We start from the raw sequence: 26,205 nt of genomic DNA, 5'->3' as shown, positions 1-26,205 counted from the left end.
CTGAAGAAACAACTCCAGCATGACTGTCACCACAAAAATACAAATGAACTCCTCCTTTTCCACGACAACACATAGCCACAGACAAGTCTGCACGCCTGAGTGGAGTTCACAGAACTTCATTGGAATGTTCTTCCTCATCCACCCTACAGCCTGGATCTCACACCTTCCAAATTCCATCTGTTTTGCCAAATGAAGGATGCACTCCATGAGAAGCAGTACATGGATGATGGGGAGGCTACTGAAGCACCAAGACATTGGCTCCGTTATTGACTAGTAGACTGGTAGCAGTCGGGCGGACAGGTCCAACCACTAAGGTGGCATTGAATGATGATCATGGTGAAAAATAGGATTTTGTAACCAAAAGAGTGAGGAATGATATGATATATTGGATTCCTGAATTCAAACAACCTGCTCTCAGAAAAGAAAAAAAAAATGCATTGCATTGCTTATTGAACAACCTTTGTACACTGATCTTTCAGAACATTACGACTACCTACATAATAACCAGTGTGTTCACCTTTGGCAAGGATAAGGGGTGGCAACGCATCATGGCATGGTAGCAATGAGGCCTTGGTAGGTCACTGGAGGGAGTTGGCACCACACCTGCACACGCAAGTCACCTTATACCAGTAAATTCTGGGGACGGGGGGGGGGGGGGGGGGGTGATGAGTTCTGGTGCCACATTGAATCACATCCCAGATATGTTCGATCAAGTTCAGATCTGGTGAGTTTGGGAGCTGGCATATCAATTGGAGCTCACCACTGTGTCCTCAAACCACTCCATCAAACTCCTGGCCTTGTGACATGATGTATTATCTTTTTGAAAAATGTCACTGCCATTGGGAAACATGATTGTCATGAAGGGGTGTATGTGGTCTGCAACCAGTGAACATACTCCTTGGCCATCATGGTGCCTTACACAAGCTCCACTGGATCCATGGATGCCCATGTGAATGTCCTCCAGCTCTGTCACACAGTATAGCTTTCCAGGAACTGGTCCCCTGGAAGATGACAGATTTGTACCCTCCCACTGGCCTGATGAAGAAGGTATCAGCATCCATCAGACCATGCAGTGCTCTGCCACTGCGCCAGTGTCCACTGTCAATGATCGCATGCCCATTTCAGCTGTAGTTGCTGAAGTCATAGTATTAATGTTGGCACATTGATGGATTGTCAGCTATGGATGCCCTTTGTTAGGAGTGTTCAGTGCACTGTGTGTTCAGACACACTTGTATTCTGCCCAGCATTAAAGTCTAATGTTAACTGCACCACAGTTTGTGACCTGTCCTGTTTTATAAGTCTGCCCAGCCTATGATGTCCTACATATGTAATGAGGAGTGGCCACTCAACCCCACGATGTCGGGATGCGGTTTCACCTTGGTCTCATCATGTGTTGAAGACACTCACTACAGCACTCCCCAAACACCTGACAAGTCATGCAGTTTCCCAAATGCTTGTGCTGAACCTCCGGGCCATCACAATATGCCCTTGATCAAACACAGATGGACTGCATGCCTTCCCCATTCTACATACAGACAGCATGCACCATGCATGTCTGACTAGCAGGCATTCATCACCTGATGATGCTGCTACCACCTGGACAGATTTATATCAATAGTAGTTCAGTATAAACTCTTTGAAGAAAGAGTAAGAAATAATTACCCACTGTAATTAAGTGCAACATATCATGTTTGAACACTTTACTTCACTTGACATACACAGTTCATTTATAATACCAAGACCAGCAAACAACAAATGAAGAAGGTAGTGGCAATGGATGAACATCACCTAGGTGATCTGTGATTGACCCACTGAAGCCTGTCAGGCTGCCTCAAGTATATGGGTCCAAATATACAGGGTGGTCCATTGATAGTGACTGGACCAAATATTTAATGAAATAAGCATCAAACGAAAAGACTACAAAGACCAAAACTCGTCTGGCTTGAAAGGAGAAACCAGATGGCGCTACAATTGTCCTGCTAGGTGGCACTGCCATAGGTCAAATGGATATCAACTGCGTTTTTTTAAATAGGAACACCATTTTCTATTACACATTCATGTAGTACATAAAGAAATATGACTGTTTTAATTGGACCACTATTTACGCTTTGTGATGGATGGCACTGTAATAGTCACAAACCTATAAGTACATTGTATCACGTAACATTCCACCAGTGCAGATGGTATTTTCTTCATGATACATTACCTGTGTTGAAATGGACCGCTTACCAATTGTGGAAAAGGTCAATATCGTGTTAATGTATGGCTATTGTGACCAAAATGCCGAACAGGCGTGTGATATGTATGCTGCTCGGTATCCTGGACGACATCATCCAAGTGTCTGGACTGTTCGCTGGATAGTTACGTTATTTAAGGAAACAGGAAGCGTAAAGCCACATGTGAAATGTCAACCATGACCTGCAACAAATGATGATGCCCAAGTAGGTGTTTTAGCTGCTGTCGCAGCTAATCCGCACATCAGTAACAGACAAATTGTGCTAGAATTGGGAATCTCAAAAACGTCGGTGTTGAGAATGCTACATCAACATCGATTGCACCCATACCATATTTCTATGAACCAGTAATTGCATGGCAATGACTTTGAATGTTGTGTACAGTTCTGCCACTGGGCACAAGAGGAATTACGGGACGATGACAGATTTTTTGCATGCATTCTATTTAGTGATGAAGCATCATTCACCGACAGTGGTGACGTAAACCGGCATAATAGTACTATTGGGCAATGGAAAATCCACAATGGCTGTGACAAGTGGAACATCAGTGACCTTGGTGGGTTAATGTATAGTGCAGTATTATGGGAGGAAGTATAATTGGCCCCCATTTTATCGATGGCAATCTAAATGGTGCAATGTATGCCAATTTCCTACGTAATGTTCTACCGATGTTACTACAAGATGTTTCACAGCATGGCAGAGTGGTGATGTACTTCCAACATGATGGACGTCCAGCACATAGCTCGCATGCGGTTGAAGCGGATTTGAATAGCATATTTCGTGACAGGTGGATTGGTCATCGAAGCATGGCCCGCATGTTCACCAGATCTGACAGCCCCGGATTTATTTCTGTGGGGAAAGTTGAAGGATGTTTGCTATCGTGATCCACCGACAACGCCTGACAACATGCATCAGTACATTGTTTATTTATTTATTTATTCTTTGCCCATGGACTCCAGCTGAAAATCCAGCCTAGAGTATTGGGTGTGTCATACAATAGCCTATTAACATCAAACTTGATTTCAATATATATATAAATGAAACAAATTATTAAACAGAAATAGTCCATAATCATACAAAGGTTTTACATGTTTCACATTATACGTACACACAAATCAAAAAAACATACAGAAATGATAATTTTTACAGGTACATTTCAGTAATGATATATTTAAACACCATCTTAGTATTCACTCAAACTGTATATACATTTCTCTGTAAGATATAGTTTCAAATGATTTTTAAAACATTTTAGATCTGTTTCTTTTTTAATGATTTTGGGGAGTTTATTAAAAAACCTTTTGCCTGCTTCTTCTGGGGCAGTCATAGACAGTTTTAGATTTCTGTTTATCATGTAGTAATTTTCATTTCCTCTTGTGCTGTGTTTGTGTACATCTTTATTTAGGAGGTGTTTATCACTTGACCTTACCACCATTATGCTTTGGTATATATACAGTGCATATACTGTCATAATATTATAGTGTACAAATCTTGCCTACAGGTCTGTCTTGGTGGTATATTTGCAATGCACCTCGCTGCCCTTTCCTGAATTGTGAATATTCTTTTTAGGTAACCAGCTTGTGCATTTCCCCATATATGAACTGAATAAGCCAAATGTGGGAAGACAAGTCCATAATACATTGAGCTGAGGACTTTATCATCCACAGTCTTAGCTGTTTTATGCATGATGAAGATCTGTTTGTTTATCTTTTTACACAGTGCATCTATGTGCTCCCCCCATGCCAAATGTTTGTCTATTATAGTTCCTAGAAAATTTGTGCTGGTTACTTCTTTAATAGTCTTTCCATTTATATTATAATTTTCACTATGCTTGGTCTGAAATACTACATTCATTGTTTTAGACTGATTCATAAACAGGTTGTTTTGTGTTAAATATTTATTTGCATTTTCAATAGTCAGGAGTGCTTCCTTCTCAAGCTCCTCCTTTGTGTCAGCTGTGCAAATGATTGTTGTGTCATCAGCATACATTATAAGTTTCTGATTTATATAGCTAGGGAAGTCATTTACGTAGAGTATAAATAGTATTGGCCCAAGCACAGACCCTTGCGGCACACCGTGTTTAACTGTTTGTAATTCTGATATGTAGTTTGTTATATTTCCACCACTAGTATGTCTGATTTCTGTGCACTGTTTCCTATTTGTAATGTATGATTTAAGTATGTCATAGCATTTTCCTCTAATTCCATACTGATATAATTTCATCATTAATTTTGAGTGGTTCACACAATCAAATGCCTTAGATAGGTCCATAAAAATCCCACAAGTCTTTTGTTGCCTGTCAAGTAAATTAAGAATGTGCTCAATTATATCTGTTGATGCTGTTTTTGTTGACTTACCTTCTCTGAAACCATGTTGTGATGAATGCAGTATACTGTACTTTGTTATAAAACTTACAATTCTATTCTTTATTATCATTTCGTAGATTTTAGCAAATGTTGAGATCAATGATATTGGCCTGTAATTTCCTAATTCATCCCTGTTCCCTTTCTTAAATATTGGCTTCACTTTACTTACTTTCAGTGAATCTGGAAATATACCTTCTTCTATTGCAGCATTCAGCATGTGTGTCAATGGTTTTAATATACATTCTCTGCATTCCTTTATGAGATGTGATGTAACACCATCCAAGCCAGAAGAGGGTTTAATTTTAAGTTGTTTTATTAGGTTTGACACTTCTGCATCTGTTGTAGGTATGAAAACCATAGTATGATTTGTATGTGGGGGGTTTAACAATTTACTTACTGCATTTGTTTTATTTTGACTTATTAATTCGTCTGCTACAGTAATATAATATCTGTTAAAAGTATTGGCTACTTCTAGAGGGTTTGCGTTGCTTTTCCCACTCATCAGTGGGCAGATGTCCTCTGCCCGATTTGTTACTTTTCCTCTCTCTCCATTAATGAACGACCATAAACCTTTTGAGTAGTTCTTTCCCTTATCTATAGACATCCTCATGAATGATGCTTTAGTTTCTCTGATAAAATTACAGTACTCTTTCTTTTTTATTTTATACAGTGTGTTGTAGGCCTCATTATTTTTTGGTTTGGAGAGGTCATAATACACTCTCAGATTATTTCTGGCATGGATTACTTCTCCAGTCACCCAGCTTTTCTTTTTTTGTTGCTGTTTGACAAGCCTTTTACTAACAGGACATGTAACATCATAATAATAATTGAATAAAGAATAAAACTGGTTCCATTTGGTGTTTGCATCTTTAGCTGCATATATTGTTTCCCAGTTTTCTGCCTCTAACATCTTTTTTAGCAGATTTATGTTATGTGGGTAGTTCTGTCTTCTCATCTCCCATATCTTCTGCACTGAATCACTAGTCTTTATACTTATGTCTATCATGATTGCAAAATGGTCTGCTAATGTGGAGTTTATTACCTGTGTGTCACAATAGCATGTAGGAATATTTGTTATTACATGATCAATAATAGTTTCACTATGCTTTGTTACTCTGGTTGGTTTATCTATTTTTATTTTTAGATTGTATATGCACAATAAGTCCAGTAGGGTCTTAGTATTGTCTGTATTTTTACTCGTGTCTATGTTCAGATCTCCTATAATGATCAAATAAGCATATGTTTTTGAGAGGTGTTGGATCATATCTTCCAGCTGTTCAAAGAAGGTTTTAATTATACCATTTGGTGATCGATACAAACCTAATACACAACATAAAGTCCCAGCAATTTTAGTTTCCAGTGCTGTAGCTTCAAAGCTCAATTCTATAGCATATTTTGTTATATTTATGGCTTTAGTTGATTTACAGTTAGAAAAAATGGCAACCCCACCACCTTTATAGGAAGTTCTGCAAAAACTGGCTACTTTCACATAATTCTTCAAGTTGTAAATTCCTATGTGATTTTCTTTTAGCCCATGTTCTGTAACTATTGAATGTTTGGCCTATACTCCTGTAATATTACCTCTAGTTCCCTCTGTTTTATTGTTTATGTACTGAACATTTTGGTGAAGTATTCTAACAGTTGGCTTTAAATGTAATAGTTCCCCTTCTTGTAATATACTAAGCACTTCACTTGCTCCCTTTGCTTCTGGTACTATGTAGTGAATTTTTTCAGTTTGTGTCATTAAACCTGGATCGTATCTTTGTCTGGTGTTTATATTCCTCTCACTATTGTCACACTGGTATTTAAGATGGACAGTTTTACTTACATCTTTTTCCATGTTCTCTTTCTGCTTACTCGGTACCATAAAAAATCCTCACTTAGTGTAGCAGGTCTCCTAGTTCTCAGGCATCTGTCTTGATTGGAAGCTGCTTCTGCTGTTGATCTCCCAGGTCTCAGGCACCTCTTCTGTGTGGTTGCTGTTGCTGGTGGCTCCTGTGCTCCCCGACTTGGTGACTGCCCTTCTTTGTTGGCTGCTGCGGCTAATGTCCTTTGTATGTTTTCCTCACATGCATTTTCATTGCCTTGAGGTAGTATTATGGGGTCTGCTGTTCTGGATGCTGTTGCTGATGACGACAGCTCTGCTGATGATTGTGGTGATTCTGCTGCTATTTGTTTATCTGACACTGCTGCTGAGAATATCTGAGCCTTTGCTGCTGCTACTGGTGTTTGTTGTAGCTCTACTGCAGATAATGATGGTTCCACTGTTACAGACAACTCTTGTTTTGGCGGAATTGGGATTGGAGACACTTCCATTACAGATGACTCATTAATAAATTTAAGTATTTCGGCACTAATAATCTTTTTCCCTTTTACGTTCATGTGGAGACCATGTCTTGTGAAGTGCTCTCTTTGAACACTGTTTATCTCTACGAAAGTCGTATTCTGGAAACCTCTACATATTTTCTCAAATAGCCTGTTTGCTGTAACAATCTCGATGTTTACGCACGAGTTTTCCATCAGATCGTGCCTCCTGGGGATACTAACAATATAGAAATGCACTCGAGGCATCCTTTTGATTGTTTCCTTTAGGATTCTCGTTGCACGCCAAGTTTCATTACAGTAAACATCATTTGCGCCTCCTATTATGATGCAGCTGTTACCCGTCGTTAATATGTTGTCACTGTTTTTCAGAATTTCGCGTAATGGCGCGCCTGGTTTGATGGTGCCTGTTACATTAAGGTCTGGGTGATTTATTCTCATAATTTCCGTAACTCCTCTCCCATGACTATCTGCAAAAATATATGTCTGTTGCTTGTATCCTTGCTTATGCATAAAGTGGTTGTTTACTTTTTTTTCTTACGAATATTTACCTTGTGTTTTTCTCCATTTAATCCACTTGTATATTTTTGTGTGGATAGTTTGTTCATATTTTTATCCATAGATGCACTATTAACACTTTCTTTTCTTGCGTTTAATTCACTTGTGTCTTTTAGAGTGATCAGTTCGTTCATATTTCTAGTTACAGTCGTACTGTTTACACTTTGTACATTTGGTTGTGCATACCTACGAATTTTATGGCTAGCATTAATGAGATCTTGTTGCCTTGACGATTCAGACAGTTCCCGTATGGTTAGTACCAAATTTTCCATTGTTTTTATATATTTTTTTATAATGTCAAGTTCTTTTTGAAGTTCGTCATGCACGCTATCTTCTATTCCCGCGTAGCACTTTTCACTCGCGATCTCGCGGCCGTTACACTCTATGTCACATTTACACTGTATTTGTAAATCTTCTTGAGCATAACAGCGTGAATGGCACCATTTATGTTTAAACGCGCATATTCTAACTCCATTTAGCACTATTTTGTCACAAACAATACACTTGATTGAAATTAAGTCCTCAAAAACTGCAGAGCGGTTTAAAGTTACGTGTACACTTGCCGCCATATTTGTCACCTATCCTCAATGCATGTGCGAACATTACGGAAGGCGAACTACACACTGTTGAGAGGAATGTCGTTACACATATTGCCAAATGCATTGAGGTTGATGGACATCATTTTGAGCATTTATTGCATAATGTGGTATTTACAGGTAATCACGCTGTAACAGCATGCGTTCTCAGAAATGATACGTTCACAAAGGTACATGTATCACATTGGAACAACCAAAATAAAATGTTCAAATGTAACTAAATTCTGTATTTTAATTTAAAAAACCTACCTGTTACCAATAGTTCATCTAAAATTGTGAGCCATATGTTTGTGACTATTACAGTTCCATCCATCACAAAGCGAAAAAGTGGTCCAACTAAAACATTCATATTTTTTTAAATACTACAGGAATATGTAATAAAAAATGGGGGTCCTATTTTTTAAAAATGCAGTTGATATCCGTTTGACCTATGGCAGCACCATCTAACAAGCCAACCATAGCACCATCTGGTTTCCCCCTTCAAGCTAGACAAGTTTAGTTCTTTGTAGTTCTTTCGTTTGACACTTATTTCATCAGATATTTGGCCCCGTCATGATCAATGGACCACTATATATATGGGAGGGGCAGGGGCTAGAGGGACAGCATGAAAAAAGGATAGGAGTATAGAAGCAGAAAAAGATCATTCATATGATTATGGGTGGTGTGGATAGCTGAATGCCACATTCAGAGATACTTGGGAGAGGAGTAGGGAGTAAAGATAGAGGTAAGTTGCTGATAAAACTGTGTGAATGATGGTTATGGATGGACTTAGGACAAGAATTAGCAGAGACTAAAATTAGGTAGTTGTGTGGCTGTAGAATGTGTTGGAAGCACAGTTACTATCAATCCAGCTGACATAGGTTTGTATTTTGGGGACATATGGGAAGGTTATGTAAAGAGCAACTCTTGAAGTAACTATTGAATCAACCATGTGCTGAGCGGTAGGGTTTCATTGTGTGGTAAAACTTATACCTGCCAACCCTTTGATAGTGGCCATTCGTTAAGTCTGTCTGCTGGTTGATGGTTATGCCCATATACAGAGCTTAACAGTAGCTGCAGGAGAGTTGTTACGTGATGTGGTTGTCTTCACTAGGGCTTCTGCCCATGATGGGGCAGGACAGGACTGGGTGGATGTGTAGGATAAAACCAATTTAGTAAAAGGGATGGTGCATGAAGATTGAAGGTTGGAGGGGTATCAGAATGCCAGTTTGATAGAACTGGGAACAAAACTAAATCTGTGGCACTATGAGATGTAACTGTAACTTTCACAGAGATGTGGTTCAGTATTTCCTGACCTGGAATGTTGTGAGTCAGATGTTTGTTTTCAGCCATGTCTCTTTGGAAATAAATCATTCCTCATCTTCACTGTTTTCTCAATAGTCTTTCTCTCTCTCAGTTTACCTTTGACCTATCTCATATTCCATTTATCCCAATTTAAAAAAAGGAACCATCTTGTTATTTTTATCACAGGCAATATATACACACTCTTTTCTACTGGTTTCCCTCTCTTTCCATATCTCTTACATTTCCTTTCCCTTAGCCATTCCATGCATTAGAGAAAAGACCTGAGTTTTAAATGTGAGTCATAATATTATATTTTCCATTTAAGTGCCTATCAGGTGCTCAATTTCTGCAGTATGCAATGTGTCATTGTGTTTACTCATACTATTGTTTGTATTCCATTCACAATTTTCCATTGTCATAAATATAACAGTCAAGGTGGTTTAATTTTAGTTAGTTTGTTGCATATTTTGGGCTTTGTATTATTGTGAATTTATAGTATTGTGAAACATGTTAATTTGCTGTAGAGCCAATGTACCATACACATCACTCAACAGCTCATGTGGCTATATAGTGGTTGCTTCAATGGTTCACTGGTGTCATATCAGACAGTATTGTGTAAACAGCACAGTATTTCCATGAGACAGCTGCCCATCATCTTCAGGTGCTACTGACACATGGCTGTTGTGGCTTACCAGTTTATGTGCTGGCTTGGTAGAAAATCTCAGGCACCAAGTTTTGGGTCCATAATGTCACTATAGGTAGAAAAGCAATCCTCATGGAGTACTCTGCTTCTTCTGACTGCTTCTAAGGTTTGGTCAAATGCATTTTGAACATGCTTACCAGAGTTCCTGTTCTGCACACACACAGATTAGAGATGAATAAGATCTGCTGACAAGCTCTCTGGATTTGAGATAGCCTTAACCATGTCAATGAGAGTCTGTAATACATTGCTGTGTTGGGATGGGTGCTGACAGCTTGTGGCTCATAGATGGAGACTGGTGTGTATTGGTTTATAAAATACACTGTGACATAAGGAGCCAGCTTCTTTTCTTCAAACCAAGACATCCAGAAACAGGAGGTCTACATTATTCACTACTTTCATGGTGAAGGAGATTCTTGGAGGGGGCAATGAAAATGTTCTAAAAATGAAGGAAGCACTGCTGTCCCATGGGGCCATATCACAAAGGTATCATCTACATACCTTTGAAAACATTTAGGTTGCAAAACCACTGATTGAAGTCCCTTGTTCTGGAATACTCCCATAAATATGGTTAGCCTCATAGGGAGACGGAGGTCTACCCATAGCAACACCATCAGTTTGCTTAAAATATTGATTCTTAAATAAAAAGTAAGTGAAGATAAGCACAGGCTTGAAAAAATGTAAGATGTCATCTTCCAGCTTAGCCAGTATGAGCTGTAGTGAATACACCAGAAGCATTCAAATTGAACTAAGAGACCACATTGAAAATCACTAATACATCATTTTGTTCAAGATGCAGATTCTTCAGTCATCATAAAAAATCTTCTGAATTTTGAGTAGTGGTCACATTTCATTATCAAAAGCCCACTCAGTCCAGCTCCAATTGTCAACTGTGACCCATCTCCAGAGCAGCAAGTTATGTGTTTAGCTTTTTCTGAATTTCCTTAGTAGCATATATTGCTTAAATCTTGTCCATGTATTTGTATTTAAGAAGTTTAATTTCACATTTTCAAAGTGTAAATTGAGGCAGTCAGTAGTGCAGCAGTTGCTCATTCATTTGTTTTTAGACAAGTGACCTTTTGGTTCAGTCTAATTAGCCACTCAGTCTAGTTCCAGCTGTTGCCTGTGACACATCTCCTCCAGGGTAGCAAGTTACATATTTAACTATTTAGCTTTTTCTTTGTTTTCTTAGCAGAATATATTTCTTAGATGTCATGCATGTTTTTATATTTAAAATGTCTTATCTCAAGTTTCATAAACTTAATTTCATGCTGTCTGTAGCTCAGTTGTCATTTCTTTTGAACGGTCAGCTACACAGCTAATTAGGCACCAGCTTCGATTGGTGACATTTCAGGAGTGTAACAAGTGTTATATCTAGGTATCTGTCAGGTTTTATAGTTTGTTTCTTCAGTTAGTCTTCCTAGGATGGGTAGGATCTTTGCATGCTGTGTGAAGATGCAGGAGGAAGCAGGTGTGGTTCACAAACAGTTGAATATTGTTTTGGTTGTGGTTAACCATCTTCAGGCTGCTGTCTCAGAGTGCAGCAGTAGCAGAGATGTCACCTGTTTCACCCATATGCTGCTGAGGCACCTCCTAGTGCACACAATGCAGTGGATCTGCCCTCATAGCAGGGTGCTGGCAGACCGTAATGCATTCACGCCGCTCGAGGTGGAGGGCCAATGTGCAGGCTGGGCATCTGGCCTTACCTATTCATCCTGCGAGCGAACAAGTGGCCACACCTTCAGCAGGGTCCGAGCAGACTCATGTGGGAAGGGGCTTTCTAGCTCTTGGGAGCTCTGACAACATCAGGCTCATTAATGGATCCCCTCAGGATGATAGCATTCGGGGCTGGGAAGAAAGCCAATGTGCACTTGGCATGTCGGTAGGAGTGGGGACCTCGTGTGAGACGTGGAGGTAGCCTTGCGTACAGCTATCGAGCGTGCAGGGTGCAGCTGTCTGCAAGCTGTGGCTCTTGTCAGCACCAACAACACTTGTCACATGGGTTCTGAGACCATCTTCAGTTCATACTGAGTGTGAGGTGCAAGCAGAGCTAGCAAATGTGCAGCATTGTTCCCAGGATTGATTGGGATCCTTTGGTTTGGAGCTGAGTAGAAGGCTTTGTTGACTCTGTGATAGTCTTGGCTGAAGATTTCTGTATCTGCATTATTTGTTGGGGAATTGTAGGACTTCTCTTGATAGGTCTGTGGTGCACAAAGCAAAGGAAGCAGCTATGGGTAGCAGCGTACTCGTGGCATGCACATTGTTTTTTTTTTAGGCTAGTCAATAGACTGAGGTACTCTAATGAACACTCACCAGATGATACGCAGATGGGAATATCAGACCATGTGCACATTAAAGACTCTTTTGCTGTCCAACTTTTATTAGTAAACTGTTGAAATATTTATAACAAAGTTTCCAGATTTACAGCCCTCAAGGAAAACTCATGCTCAAATTATTATTGGGACCGAACCTGAAGTAGAAAGCTCTGAATATTTAGTGGGTCATGGTACGTTTATCAGAAAGACTGATTAAGATGCCATAGGAGGTAGAGTGTTCCCATAATAAGACAAAAATATTGTCTCTACTGAGGTTGAAATTGAGAGTAACAGTGAAGTTATCTGGTCATGTATAGCAGGCCTAGCTGAAAACAAATTAATTGTTGGATGGTTTTACTGGACACATGATTCTGCTGTGACAGTTCTAGAGTCATTCAAACAAAGTATAAGGTCAGTAGCCCATAACTACCCAAATCATACAATACTAATTGGAGGCAACTTTAACCTGTTAAGTATAGACTGGGACATCTGTGGATTTGTTGCAGTTGGTACAGACAGATAGTCCTGCAAAGTACTTATGAACACCTTTGTGGAAACTGTCTTCAGCATCTAGTTCAGCAACTCCAACACAATGGGAATATCTTACACCTTGTAGCTATAAACAGGTCAGACCTTATCAATGGTATCATTATAGACACAGCGATTGGTGATCATGATGTCATATCAGTGACTGTAGTTACAAAAGTCAATAAATTAGTCAAGAAGGCTAGGAGAGTGTTTCTGCTAGAAACAGCAGATAAGCAGTTGTTGGCATCTCACTTAGCCAATGAACTGCAATCACTTAGTTCCAATGTAATGGACATAGGGGAATTACATACAAACTTAGGCAGAGTATATGTGTAGTAAGTGGATTAAAGTTGAAAAACACCCATCATGCCTTAGCAACAAAATCTGGAAAATTCTGAGTAAGTAAAGGCTGTTGTACTCTTTGTTCCAAAGAGAATGTTCAAGTGATGACAGGCAATTTTAGCAGAAGTCTGTGCATCTATGAAAAGATCTTTGTGTGAAGCATTCAACAACTACCACCTTCATACCTTAGAAAAAGATCTGACTGAGAAGGTGGGAAAATTTTGGTCCTATGTAAAATGACTAAGTGAGTGTAAGGCTTCCATCCACTCACTTGTTGACCAGTTTGGTGTGACAGTCAAAGATAACAAAATGAAAGCTGAAGTTTTAAATTCCATGATTAAAAAATTGTTCATGCATGAGAATCATACAGATGTACCATTGTTTGACCAATGCACAGAGTCCCTTGTGGATGACATAGTAATAAGCATCCCTGGCACAGACTGAAGAGTTGAAAACAAATACAGTCACCTGGTCCCAATGGATTCCCAATTTCGTTGTAAAAAGAGTACTCTATGGCATTGCCCCTTACTGAGCTTGCATTTATCGTGTATCTCTCAGCCAGTAAAAAGTCCCAAGCAACTGAAAAACCCCAGGTGACTCCTGTATATAAGAAAGGTAAAACAATTGACCTGCAAAACAAACTGATTTCCTTAACATCAGTTTATTAAGGACACCCAAAGTGACAAGCTCTGAGATGTTAAGCGAGTAGTGTAACATATATCGCAAAGACAGATAGTGGCTATAGCAGGGGGAGTGTTCATTGTAGTTGACAAAAATATTGCCTCTACTGAGGACAAAGTTGAGTCTGATAGTGAAGTCATCTGGTTGCATATAACAGGTGCATGTGAAACTAAATTAATTGTTGGATGGTTTAATCAGCCACGTGATTCTGCTGTTGAAATACTTTTGAACGCATTTTATGAAAATTGTCTTCAGCAGCTAGCTCAGCAACCCACACACAATGGAAATGTCTTAGACTTTGTAGCCACAAATAGGCCAGACCTTATCACAATGTCAGTATAGAAACGGGAATTAACAATCATGAAATCATTATATCAACTGTGATTACAAAAGTTAATAAATCAGTCAAGAAGGCTAGGATAGTGTTTCTGCTGGATAGAGCAGATAATCAGTTATTAACATCTCACTTAGACAATGAATTGGCATCACTTAGTTCCAGTAAGATGGATGTAGAGGAATTATGGGCAAAGTTTAAGCAGACTGTAAATTGTGGTCTGGAGAGTTACATGTCTAGTCAGTGGATAATGAATGGAAAAGACCCACCATGGCTTAATAACAAAATTCAGTGGATGCTGAGAAAACAGAGACTGTTGCATTCTAGATTCAGAAGGGGACACACAAATGACAACAAGTGGAGGTTAGTAGAGATTCATGTGTCTGTGAAAAAATCCATGCACGAAACATACAATAACTAGCACCATCACACCTTAGTAAAAGACCAGGCAGAGAACCTGAGAAAATTCTGGTTGTATGTAAAATTTCTAAGTGGATTCAAGGCTTCCATTCAGTCCCTTGTTGACCATTCTGTGGAGTCAGTTGAAGATAGCAAAACAAAAGCTGAAATTTTAAATTTCATATTTAAGAAATCACTCACACAGAAGAACAATGCAAACATTGGCCCCTTACATAGGTTGCATTTATTGTGAATCTCTCACCCAGTAAAAAGTCTCAAGTGACTGGGAAATAGTGCAGATGACTCCAGTATATAAGAAAGGTAAAAGAACGGACCCTCAAAATTACAGACTAATATCCCTAACTTATGTTTGTTGCAGAATCCTTGAACATATTCTCATTTTGAATATAATAAACTTTCTTGAGACTAAGAAGCTTATGTCCACAAATCAGCATGGTTTCAGGTACCATCACTTGTGCAAAACTCAGCCTGCCCTTTTCATACATGATATACTGAGAACTATGGATGAAGGGCAACAGGAAGATTCCTTATTCCTAGATTTCTGGAAAGCATTTGACATGGTGCCCCATTGAAGGCTGTTAACAAAGGTATGAGTATATGTAAAAAGTTCACAGATATGTGAGTGCCTTGAAGACTTCTTAAATAACAGAACCCAGCATGTTGTCCTCGATGGCGAGTGTTCATCAGAGACAAGGGTATCATCAGAAGTGCTGCAGGGAAGCATGATATGACTGTTTTTCTGATTATGCCATGGTGTATGGTAAGGTGTCGAAGTTGTGTGACTGTAGGAAGATGCAAGATGACTTAGACAAAATTTTCAGTTGGTGTGATGATTGACAGCTAGCCCTAAATGTGAAAAAATGTAAGTTAATGTGGATGAGTAAGAATAACAAACCTCAAATGTTTGGATAGAGTATTGCTAGTTTCCTGCTTGACACTGTCAAGTCATTTAAATATCTAGGTGTAACGTGGCAAAGTGATATGAGGTGGACCTAGCATAAGGACACTGTGGTAGGGAAGGCAAATGGTCAACTTCGGTTTATTGGGAGAATTTAAGGAAAGATTGGTTCACTTGTAAAGCAGCCCACATACAGGATGCTGGTGCAACCTATTATTGAGTACTTCTCGAGTATTTGGGATCCGTACCAGGTCAGATTACATCATGGTCAGACAGAGTTTCCGAAATCAGATACTGGATTGTAAGGCATACCCTGGAGCAGATATAGACTCAGATCACAATATAGTAGTGATGAAGAGTAGGCCAAAGTTCAAGACATTAGTCAGGAAGAATCAATACACAAAGAAGTGGGATACGGAAGTACTAAGGAATGACGAGATACGTTTGAAGTTCTCTAACGCTATAGATACAGCAATAAGGAATAGCGCAGTAGGCAGTACAGTTGAAGAGGAATGGACATCTCTAAAAAGGGCCATCACAAAATTTGGGAAGGAAAACATAGGTACAAAGAAGGTAGCTGCGAGGAAACCATGGGTAACAGAAGAAATACTTAAGTTGATTGATGAAAGGAGGAAGTACAAACATGTTCCGGGAAAATCAGGAATACAAAAATACAAGTCGCTGAGGAATGAAATAAATAGGAAGTGCAGGGAAGCTAAGACGAAATGGCTGCAGGAAAAATGTGAAGACATCGAAAAAGATATGATTGTCGGAAGGACAGACTCAGCATACAGGAAAGTCAAAACAACCTTTGGTGACATTAAAAGCAACGGTGGTAACATTAAGAGTGCAATGGGAATTCCACTGTTAAATGCAGAGGAGAGAGCAGATGGGTGGAAAGAATACATTGAAAGCCTCTATGAGGGTGAAGATTTGTCTGATGCGATAGAAGAAGAAACAGGAGTCGATTTAGAAGAGATAGGGGATCCAGTATTAGAATCGGAATTTAAAAGAGCTTTGGAGGACTTACAGTCAAATAAGGCAGAAGGGATAGATAACATTCCATCAGAATTTCTAAAATCATTGGGGGAAGTGGCAACAAAACGACTATTCACGTTGGTGTGTAGAATATATGAGTCTGGTGATATACCATCTGACTTTCGGAAAAGCATCATCCACACAATTCCGAAGACGGCAAGAGCTGACAAGTGCGAGAATTATCGCACAATCAGCTTAACAGCTCATGCATCAAAGCTGCTTACAAGAATAATATACAGAAGAATGGAAAAGAAAATTGAGAATGCGCTAGGTGACGATCAGTTTGGCTTCAGGAAAAGTAAAGGGACGAGAGAGGCAATTCTGACGTTACGGCTAATAATGGAAGCAAGGCTAAAGAAAAATCAAGACACTTTCATAGGATTTGTCGACCTGGGAAAACTGTTCGACAATATAAAATGGTGCAAGCTGTTTGAGATTCTGAAAAAAGTAGGGGTAAGCTATAGGGAGAGACGGATCATATACAATATGTACAACAACCAAGAGGTAATAATAAGAGTGGACGATCAAGAATGAAGTGCTCGTATTAAGAAGGGTGTAAGACAAGGCTGTAGCCTTTTGCCCCTACTCTTCAATCTGTACATCAAGGAAGCAATGATGGAAATAAAAGAAAGGTTCAGGAGTGGAATTAAAATACAAGGTGAAAGGATATCAATGATACGATTCGCTGATGACATTGCTATCCTGAATGAAAGTGAAGAAGAATTAAATGATCTGCTGAACGGAATGAACAGTCTAATGAGTACACAGTATGGTTTGAGAGTAAATCCTAGAAAGACGAAGGTAATGAGAAGTAGTAGAAACGAGAACAGCGAGAAACTTAAAATCAGGATTGATGGTCACGAAGTCAATGAAGTTAAGGAATTCTGCTGCCTAGGCAGTAAAATAGCCAATGACGGATGGAGCAAGGAGGACATCAAAAGCAGACTCGCTATGGTAAAAAAGGCATTTCTGGCCAAGAGAAGTCTACTAATATCAAATACCGGCCTTAATTTGAGGAGGAAATTTCTGAGGATGTACGTCTGGAGTACAGCATTGTATGGTAGTGAAACACGGACTGTGGGAAAACCGGAACAGAAGAGAATCGAAGCATTTAACATGTGGTGCTATAGACGAATGTTGAAAATTAGGTGGACTGATAAGGTAAGGAATGAGGAGGTTCTACGCAGAATCGGAGAGGAGAGGAATATGAGGAAAACACTGATAAGGAAAAGGGACAGGATGATAGGACATCTGCTAAGACATGAGGGAATGACTTCCATGGTACTAGAGGGAGCTGTAGAGGGCAAAAACGAGGAAGACAGAGATTGGAATACGTCAAGCAAATAATTGAGGACATAGGTTGCAAGTGCTACTCTGAGATGAAGAGGTTAGCACAGGAAAGAATTCGTGGCAGGCCACATCAAACCAGTCTCTAGACTGATGAAAAAAGAAAAAAAAAAAAAAAAAAAAAAGAACCAGGTCAGACTGAAGGAAGACATCAAAGCATCTCAGAGATGGGTGGCTAGATTTGGTAGCAGTAGGTTTGAACAACATGTAAGTGTTATGGAGATGCTTTGGGAACTTAGATGGGAATCCCTGGAGGGAAGGCAATGCTCGTTTTAAGATTTTAAGAAACGCAATTGAGAAAATTTAGAGAACTGGCATTTGTAGGTGACTGCTGAACGATTCTACTGCCACCAACATGCATTGGGAATAAAGTCGACAAAGATAAGATACAAGAAATTAGGGCTCATACAGAGGAATACAGACAGCTGTTTTCCCCTCTCTCTATTTGCAAGTGGAACAGGAGTGGAAATGACAAGTGGTGGTACAGCATATCCTTTGCCATGCACCATACAGTGTCTTGCAGATTATCTTTGTAGATGCTGATGTAGATGGAGGAGTAGAATTCTGGAATGTACTCTGAGTTCAGATATAATAAATCTCCTAGAAACTGGAAAGTTTATGTCCATGAATAAGCACTGTTTTAGAAATCATTGATCATGTGAAATTTGGCTTGCCCTTTTCTCACATGATATACTGCAAGCAATGGATGGAGTGCAAAAGCAGATTTCTTATTTCTAGATTTCCAAAAAGTGTTTGACACCATATCTTACTGCAGACTGTTAATGAAAGAATGAGCAAATGGGATATCTTTCCCAGATATAGCAGTGGCTCAAAAACTTCTTAAGTAATAGAGCCCAGTAAAGTTCTTGCCAGCGAATGTTCATCATGTATGTGGGTATCATCAGGAATGTCCCAGGGAAGTGTGATAGAACTGCTGTTATTTTCTATATACATAGATGACCTGATGATCAGGGTGATCAGCAATCTGCAGCAGTTTAATGATGATGCTGTGGTGTATGAGAAGATGTCAAAAATGGGTGACTGTAAGATGATACAAGATGAGTCAGATAAAATTTATAGTTGGTGTGATGAATGGCAACTAGCTCTAAATGTAGAATAATGTAAATTAATGCTGACATGTGGGAAAAACAAACACATAATGTTTGGACAGAGCACTAGTAATATGCTGTTTGACACAGTCATGTTGTTAAATATCTGGGTGAAACATTGCAGAGCACTATGAAATGTAATGAGCATGTGAGGATTGTGAGAAGGAAGTGAATGGTTGACTTTATTTTATTGAGGAGTCTTAGCAAAGTGTGGTTCATCTGTAAAGGAGACTGCATATAGGACACTAGTGCAACATATTCTTGAGTACTGCATTAGGGATCCACACCAGATTGGATTAAAAGAAGACATCAAAGTAATTTGAGTTGGGGTGATAGATTTGTTGACAGTAAATTCAAACAACAGGAAACTGTTATGGAGATGCTTTGGAAACTCAAATGAGAATCACTGGAGGCAAGGTGACATTCTTTTCAAGAAATGCTATTGACAAAATTTAGAGAACCAGCATGTGAAGCTGATTGCAGAACAATCCTACCACCACCAACACACATTTTGCATCAGAACCACAGAGATAAGTTATGAGAAATTATGGCTGATATGGAGGCATATAGATAGCCATTTTTCCCTTGTTCTATTTGCAAGTGGAACAGGAAATGAAATGACTAGTAGTGGCACAGGGTAGCCTCCACCATGCCCTCTGCGGTGATTTGTGGAGTAATATGTAGATGTAGATGTAGAAAAGAGAAGCCAGATGTCTTGTTGTCTTGTTATGTAATATGTTGATGCTCCTGTATTGATCACAGTGGGATGAAATGGATCTCCTCCTTTAAGTTCTTCAGCAGGCCATAAAGTTGTGGTGGAACTGGCACTCATACTCTTAAGCTCTTTTTCAGGGAACTCACTGGATTTGAGGAGGGTGGATGTCTTCCATTGTATTGTATTCATTTGAATCTTCTGGAGATGACAATATGCTGAGCCCTGCAGTTAAATCATCATCTTGCCAAAATAAGATATTGCAGGAAGGAAAACAGCAGTGTTTCTCTTGTCAGCAGGTAAAATTACTATTTCTGTGTCTTCTCTTTAGGAACAGAGCATGTGTCATTCCTCACAAATGATGTTCCACTCAGGTGTGTGAAACCTAGTTATCGCCCTACAAGTCTCTTGCCTTATTTCTTCTATAGCCTCACTGAGAAGTTTCAAGACACCATGCTCAGTGGCCTGGTAAAATTTTTGATGGGCAAATTCTTTTGAGTGGGTGAGAAATTTAGTCCCTTTACCAGCACTGATATTGCAGTGTCACTCACAAGGGAACCTCCCCATCACACCCCCCTCAGATTTAGTTATAAGTTGTCACAGTGGATAGAGCTTGAAAAACTGAACACAGATCAATTGGGAAAACAGGAAGAAGTTGTGTGGAACCGTGAAAATATAAGCAAAATGATGCAACATCAAGGGCAGTGAGAACGTAGGAGCGCCGTGGTCTCGTGGTAACGTGAGCAGCTGTGGAACGAAAGGTCCTTGGTTCAAATATTCCATCGAGTGAAAAGTTTAATTTTTTATTTTCAGTTTATGTGACAAACTCTTATGTTTTAATCACTTTTTTGGGAATGATTATCACATCCACAAGAAAAACGAAATCGGGCAAGGTAGAAGAATCTTTTTACCCATTCGCCAAGTGTACAAGTTAGGTGGGTCGACAACATATTCCTGTCACGTGATGCACATGCCGTCACCAGTGTCATATAGAATATATCAGATGTGTTTTCCTGTGGAGGAATCGGTTGACCTATGACCTTGCGATCAAATGTTTTTGGTTCCCATTGGAGAGGCACGTCCTTTCGTCCACTAATCTCACGGTTTTGCCATGCGGTCGCAAAACACAGACACTAAACTTATTACAGTGAACAGAGACATCAATGAACGAACGGACAGATAATAACTATGCAAAAACAAAGAAAGAAAAATTTTCACTCGAGGGAAGACTTGAACCAAGGACCTCTCGTTCTGCAGCTGCACACGCTACCATGGGACCACGGCGCTCCTGGGCTCCCAGTATCCATAATATTGTCTATGTAGCCCATGGACTACCCAGTTTGTATATTTTGCTTATTTTTTCACAGTTCCACACAACTTCTTCCTGTTTTCCCAATTCATCTGTGTTCAGTTTATCAAGGCCTATCCACTGTGCCAACTTATAACTAAATCTGAGGGGGGTGCGATGGGGAGGTTCCCTTGTCAGTGGTTTATCTGTGAGATTAAACACAGTGCACCTGCCTAGTTTATCTTTGTTTTATGATTGACATGTAAGGTGATGGAACTTGGAAGTTCGATGCACCATGACCAACTGCTGCATCCAGTTCAGAAGTGGCTGCATGGCACTGTCAACACACTTCCAGGAATCCAATGGCAAACTTCACAAAATATTCAAATGAAGTGAAATCATGCTTCTGGAGGGCCTGTTTAGTTCTTACCTTGTATAATGGAAGATCTCACACCAGTGTCCTGCTAGCTCATTGTTCAATTCTCTTAGCAGCCCCAGAATCTATATAATAGGTAATCTTGGTGAATGTTGGTATAGTTTGCTGGTCCAGACATTTCAGTAAAAATTTGAGAGTGCGGGACAGTCTATTTCTCTTGCTACAGAGTTTATCAAACTCATGTATTCTGTTGGCCATAGTTTCCCAGTCAAGCTGTTTGAGGCTTTCCCAATGAGATAAATACATGAATGATTCATGGGCTTTGTACTGAATAATGTTATGTAAAGTGTGCAATGTTTCCATGAGACAGCTGCTAATCATTTTGAGGTGCTACTAATGCATTGCTGTTGTTGCTCACCAATTCATGTGCTGGGTTGCAAGAAAAGCTCAGGTGCCAGTGGTGGGGATAAAAAGTCAACTTGCCATGGATCCAACTGAGGACACCACATATACATACAGGACAGGTGTTGGTGGCCAAGTTAACTGCCCTTTCTTCAATTTCCCATCTCTCTTAACTCACTGCATTTGTTTGACTGTGGCCAACAATGCTTTAGTGTTGCCAGTGCTGGTGCCCATGCTTTGCTGAGTTGACATCCCAAATCTCTGTTAATTAAGTCACCAGTTATATGTCTTTCAACCATGCTTTTAATTATGGATGCCCAGTACATGGAGACAGACAAGAGTGTCTTTGTTTCTCTGCAGTTCACACCACTTCCCATGTCAAGAGCATGCAGGTTTTTCTGGTTAACCTAATCTTTTGTGACATCTGTGTTCATCACATCTGTCTTTAAAAGTGCTACACGACTAGGCAATGTAATATTTCACATACTGACATGGGATTTTATGTACTCCTGGTCTCCTTACACCCAGGTCATATTTAACAGAATGCAGCCTCATCTGCACTTGCACCAACTCTAGCCCTGTAGTACTTTACTGCATTGGGTCCATAGAATGTGACCACACTTTTCCCATACTGCATATCCCTAGTCTGTAGATTTTTTTCCTGTTGATGAGCACTGGATGTTGATGTCTTTTATTATTCTTCTACAATGATGTTATAGCCTTGTCCCTTGATTCCTGCACTTTGCTAGTTAGCCAGCACATAAATTTGTGAGCCACAATAGCAGTTCATCAATAGCACCAGAAGATGATGAGCAGCTGTTATTTATATATATTGTGCAGTTTACACAACACCGTCTGACATGACTCAAGCAGTTATTGCATTGGAAAAGCCTCAAACAACATTTATGCTGGTTGTTTACACAGCAGCCTTCAAGCTTGTATGTCCTAAACTTATGATAAATCAACCTACTGTTAGGTTCAAAATCACAGAAAAGATAGATATGTAGTTATGCATATTATCATTCACTGCAAAAATCATCCCTGTAGGAGAAGAAGGAAGGAAAATTAGGTTTCATGTTCTGTTGACAGCAAGTTCGTTAGAGACAGAGCACAAGCTATGATTGATTTTTTAAGATGGGGATAAAAAATTTTTATGCCCTTGTGAAGGAAACAGCCATGCATTTGCCTTGCACAATGTAGGGAAATCACAGAAAACCTATACCTGAATGGTCTGATGCAGATTTTAACCTTGTCCTCCTGAATGTGAGTCCAGTGTGCTAACCACTGCATCATATTGCTCTGTCCATTTAGTAGAGAAAGTTTTAAGTAAAGTAAATTATTTTAAAGATATTTTCTAAATCTTACACCAATTACATGATGACTGAATTATCAAAAAATTGTAGTTACGGAGAAATTTTGTTTGATACAAATCTATGAAATAAGTGGTAATTTGTGGAAATAAGGGGTCAGGGGGAATAAAGAACTAATAGTCTCTGTTGTGCTTGTCTAGCCATTGATAAATGTTTTGAAGTGTGTGCTTAATGGCATTTCAGGTTGAACCTTGCAATAAATAATGGGTATGAATGAATTCACATGAAATGCAATGACGTTTTCTGATAAGTATCATTTCAAATATTTATGAGTGGTCATGCTTTGCCTATCCTTGCCTTCTATATTTATAGCCACCTGTTGCGGATAAATCAAAAACAAATCTCAGAGGAGTCAACAGTCCATCAGTCAATATAGGTTCCTTTTGCAGCATTCTATATGCAGTAAGTTTTCTTTTCAAGCAAAATTATTCACAGAATTGCAGCCATAGAATAACTGATTTTTGTAGTATGCATTTTTGGTCATCTCTTCACAAAAAAAAGCTTGATTAAAATTTATTCCCTTTGATTTATGATACCTCATTTTTTATGTTTTTTACCAGTATATTGTATATGTATAGTGTACACTCATGCATCCAGTTATAGGTAAGTGACTTGCACCACACCTTATTGATTCTTAAGAACGAAAAGTGTTCATTGGAGTGTAAGTATAGCAACCATTAGTATGAAGGAGACTGTTAGTGTATATGGAGAGTTAGATGTAGAATAGTAGCATGGAGCTGATGCCTAACAAGAGTAAATGTGGATGAATTAAAATTTTCTATTTTATTTTATTATCTTCATAATACTTGTTTCCTTTTCTCCAACTTCTTTATGTATTTAATCTTCTAAATTTACAGAACCATCTTGTTCTTGTATAGATTCAAATGAATCTATAATTGGATGTTTTGCATCTAGGTCTTTTACAGGAATATGATGCATACTGTAAGGGGTGGGAGCAGTGGTGGAATATTAATGGGCAAGGATATTGCATAGGTTGGCTGGGTGGCAAAATATCACATGGGGAGACTACACAACTTGACAATGCTGCATCTAGCAGCCTGTTATCCTGTCCTCAACACATCCCATCACTATCCCTATCCTGTTATCCCTCATCCCTCCTCTTCTGTGCCCTCAATACCAACCCCCGGTGAGCCTGCATAATCACCCCAGTAGGGCCACAGTGGCCAGAGATGACAGTGGCCAAATCCAATCACTAAAAAAGCATCCAACAGGTCAGTGCCTCCTATGTGAGGTGAATAGCAATCTGTTTTAATTATATTGCTATTCCATCTACAATTTTCCAGTGTGTAATGATTTAACATCATTCTGATATCGAACAAGGTAAGAAACAATAAGAAATTGAGAAAGTAGAGTTCCTACATATTATTAATTTCTCATTACTGATCATGTTTTTAAATAAAAGTAAGTAAATAAGAACTACTTGCAAATCTTCATGAATGGAGGGAGTGCCTGATACTAACAAATTGAGTGTAAAGCATAAAATTACTGAAACAGAATGAAATAAGTAAATGGATAGATAAATGAAACAATTGAAAGTCCAGAACCAAAGAAACAAACATACCATTATCACAAAAGTGGAATAGTATGATACTCTGTGAAACAAATGTACAAAGAAATCCAAATACATAAGGTACATCTAAAACTTAAGCTAAGAACCAGTTTTGATAGCAATTTATGGGAATTTGTGACTTTCCTACTAGCCCAAGACAAACAATATTTGCCCATGTTACAATCTATTGAACTGTTGCCCAAAATTTATCACGAGCAGTCTATTAGACAAAGTCATACAAACCTGCTTTCCATAATTTCCAGAATCAGAGTATGTTGAATTTCCAAGTAAGTGTCTCAAGTCTGGAGGCAAACATGATGCTAAGTCAGCCAGTGGTGATGAGTATGTTGCTGTTGTACTTGTCAGATCTGTTGTACCAATACCCGTTGTGATTGGCCTCATTCCTGAGCTGCTCACAACACTTGAAGCTGAAAAGATCCACAATCACATTAACTAGTTAATGCAATATGGTGTTGTCCTCACATATGTTGAAACTTTTTAATGTGTTTTTATTTTCATCATTGCAAATTTTGTGACTTTTCTGTCTGTAATGAATTTAGATTCATCAAACATTTAAAATTTCTTAATAATGTTGCTCTATGATTTTTGAAAACTATAGTACTTTATAAACAAAGCTATATAAACTAAAACCATAATTATGTACCTATTAGCTGCTTCACATGTCTTATATGCTATACTATGAGTATCTGCTGTTACACATATCATTGTTTGCATTTCTCCAAGTATTTACTTTTATCTTATTCACATCTGAATGAATGGACAAGAAAATAATTAAAACATATTTACGTTTTTGTTCTTGCAACAGTTCCACTATTATTAAACTACAGCAAACATGTAAATAATTCTGTCACTACTGTCTCTATATAACTGCTTGAATGAAGATTTATGAATGTTTTGGGAGTGGTGTAACAGTAGGAAAACTGAAGAATTCAATATAACCTGCTGTTCTTTGTGAACTAAACAAGCTGCAATATATGGAAATATGAGAGGTAATCTAAAGAAGAAAGTGTATTCTTTAATAAGTTACAGTGAGAAAGGATGATTTTGTTTGGTAACAAATTCTTTAAAGTGCACAAACTATTGCAATAAAAATAAGACTGGATAAAGGGACTACTTATTAACAGAATAAATACTTAAATTATGAAAATATGTGTCATATGTGTCACATATTCAAATAACATTAGAGGGAAAATACACAAGCTATTTTACAAATGCTGATATGTGTAAATGAACTCATAGACTTTTAGCATTGCTTTACGAGTTGAATAATGAAATACATCAAAACAGGCCCAAAAACATGAATAATCAATTGTCTTACAAAAGGCTTGTGACTGTTCTGAAAAATGTGACTATTTCTCACACATGGATCAATGGGTTTCTGCAGTTTACACATC

General features: G+C 38.8%; 1 protein-coding gene across 1 annotated transcript in view; it reads right to left on the bottom strand.

The window, feature by feature from the left end:
• LOC126471469 (uncharacterized) overlaps positions 1–26,205 on the bottom strand; it is a 268,925-nt gene that overhangs the window by 139,723 nt on the left and 102,997 nt on the right. The window contains exon 10 of the mRNA XM_050099666.1: positions 25,034–25,218. Coding sequence (XP_049955623.1) covers positions 25,034–25,218 — 185 coding nt within the window. The remainder of the gene's footprint in view (positions 1–25,033; positions 25,219–26,205) is intronic.

The sequence above is a fragment of the Schistocerca serialis genome, chromosome 3 (assembly GCF_023864345.2).
Source record: "Schistocerca serialis cubense isolate TAMUIC-IGC-003099 chromosome 3, iqSchSeri2.2, whole genome shotgun sequence".
Lineage (NCBI taxonomy): Eukaryota > Metazoa > Arthropoda > Insecta > Orthoptera > Acrididae > Schistocerca > Schistocerca serialis.
The sequence above is the reverse complement of the archived record's forward strand: the minus strand, read 5'-3'. Positions and strand labels throughout refer to the sequence as shown.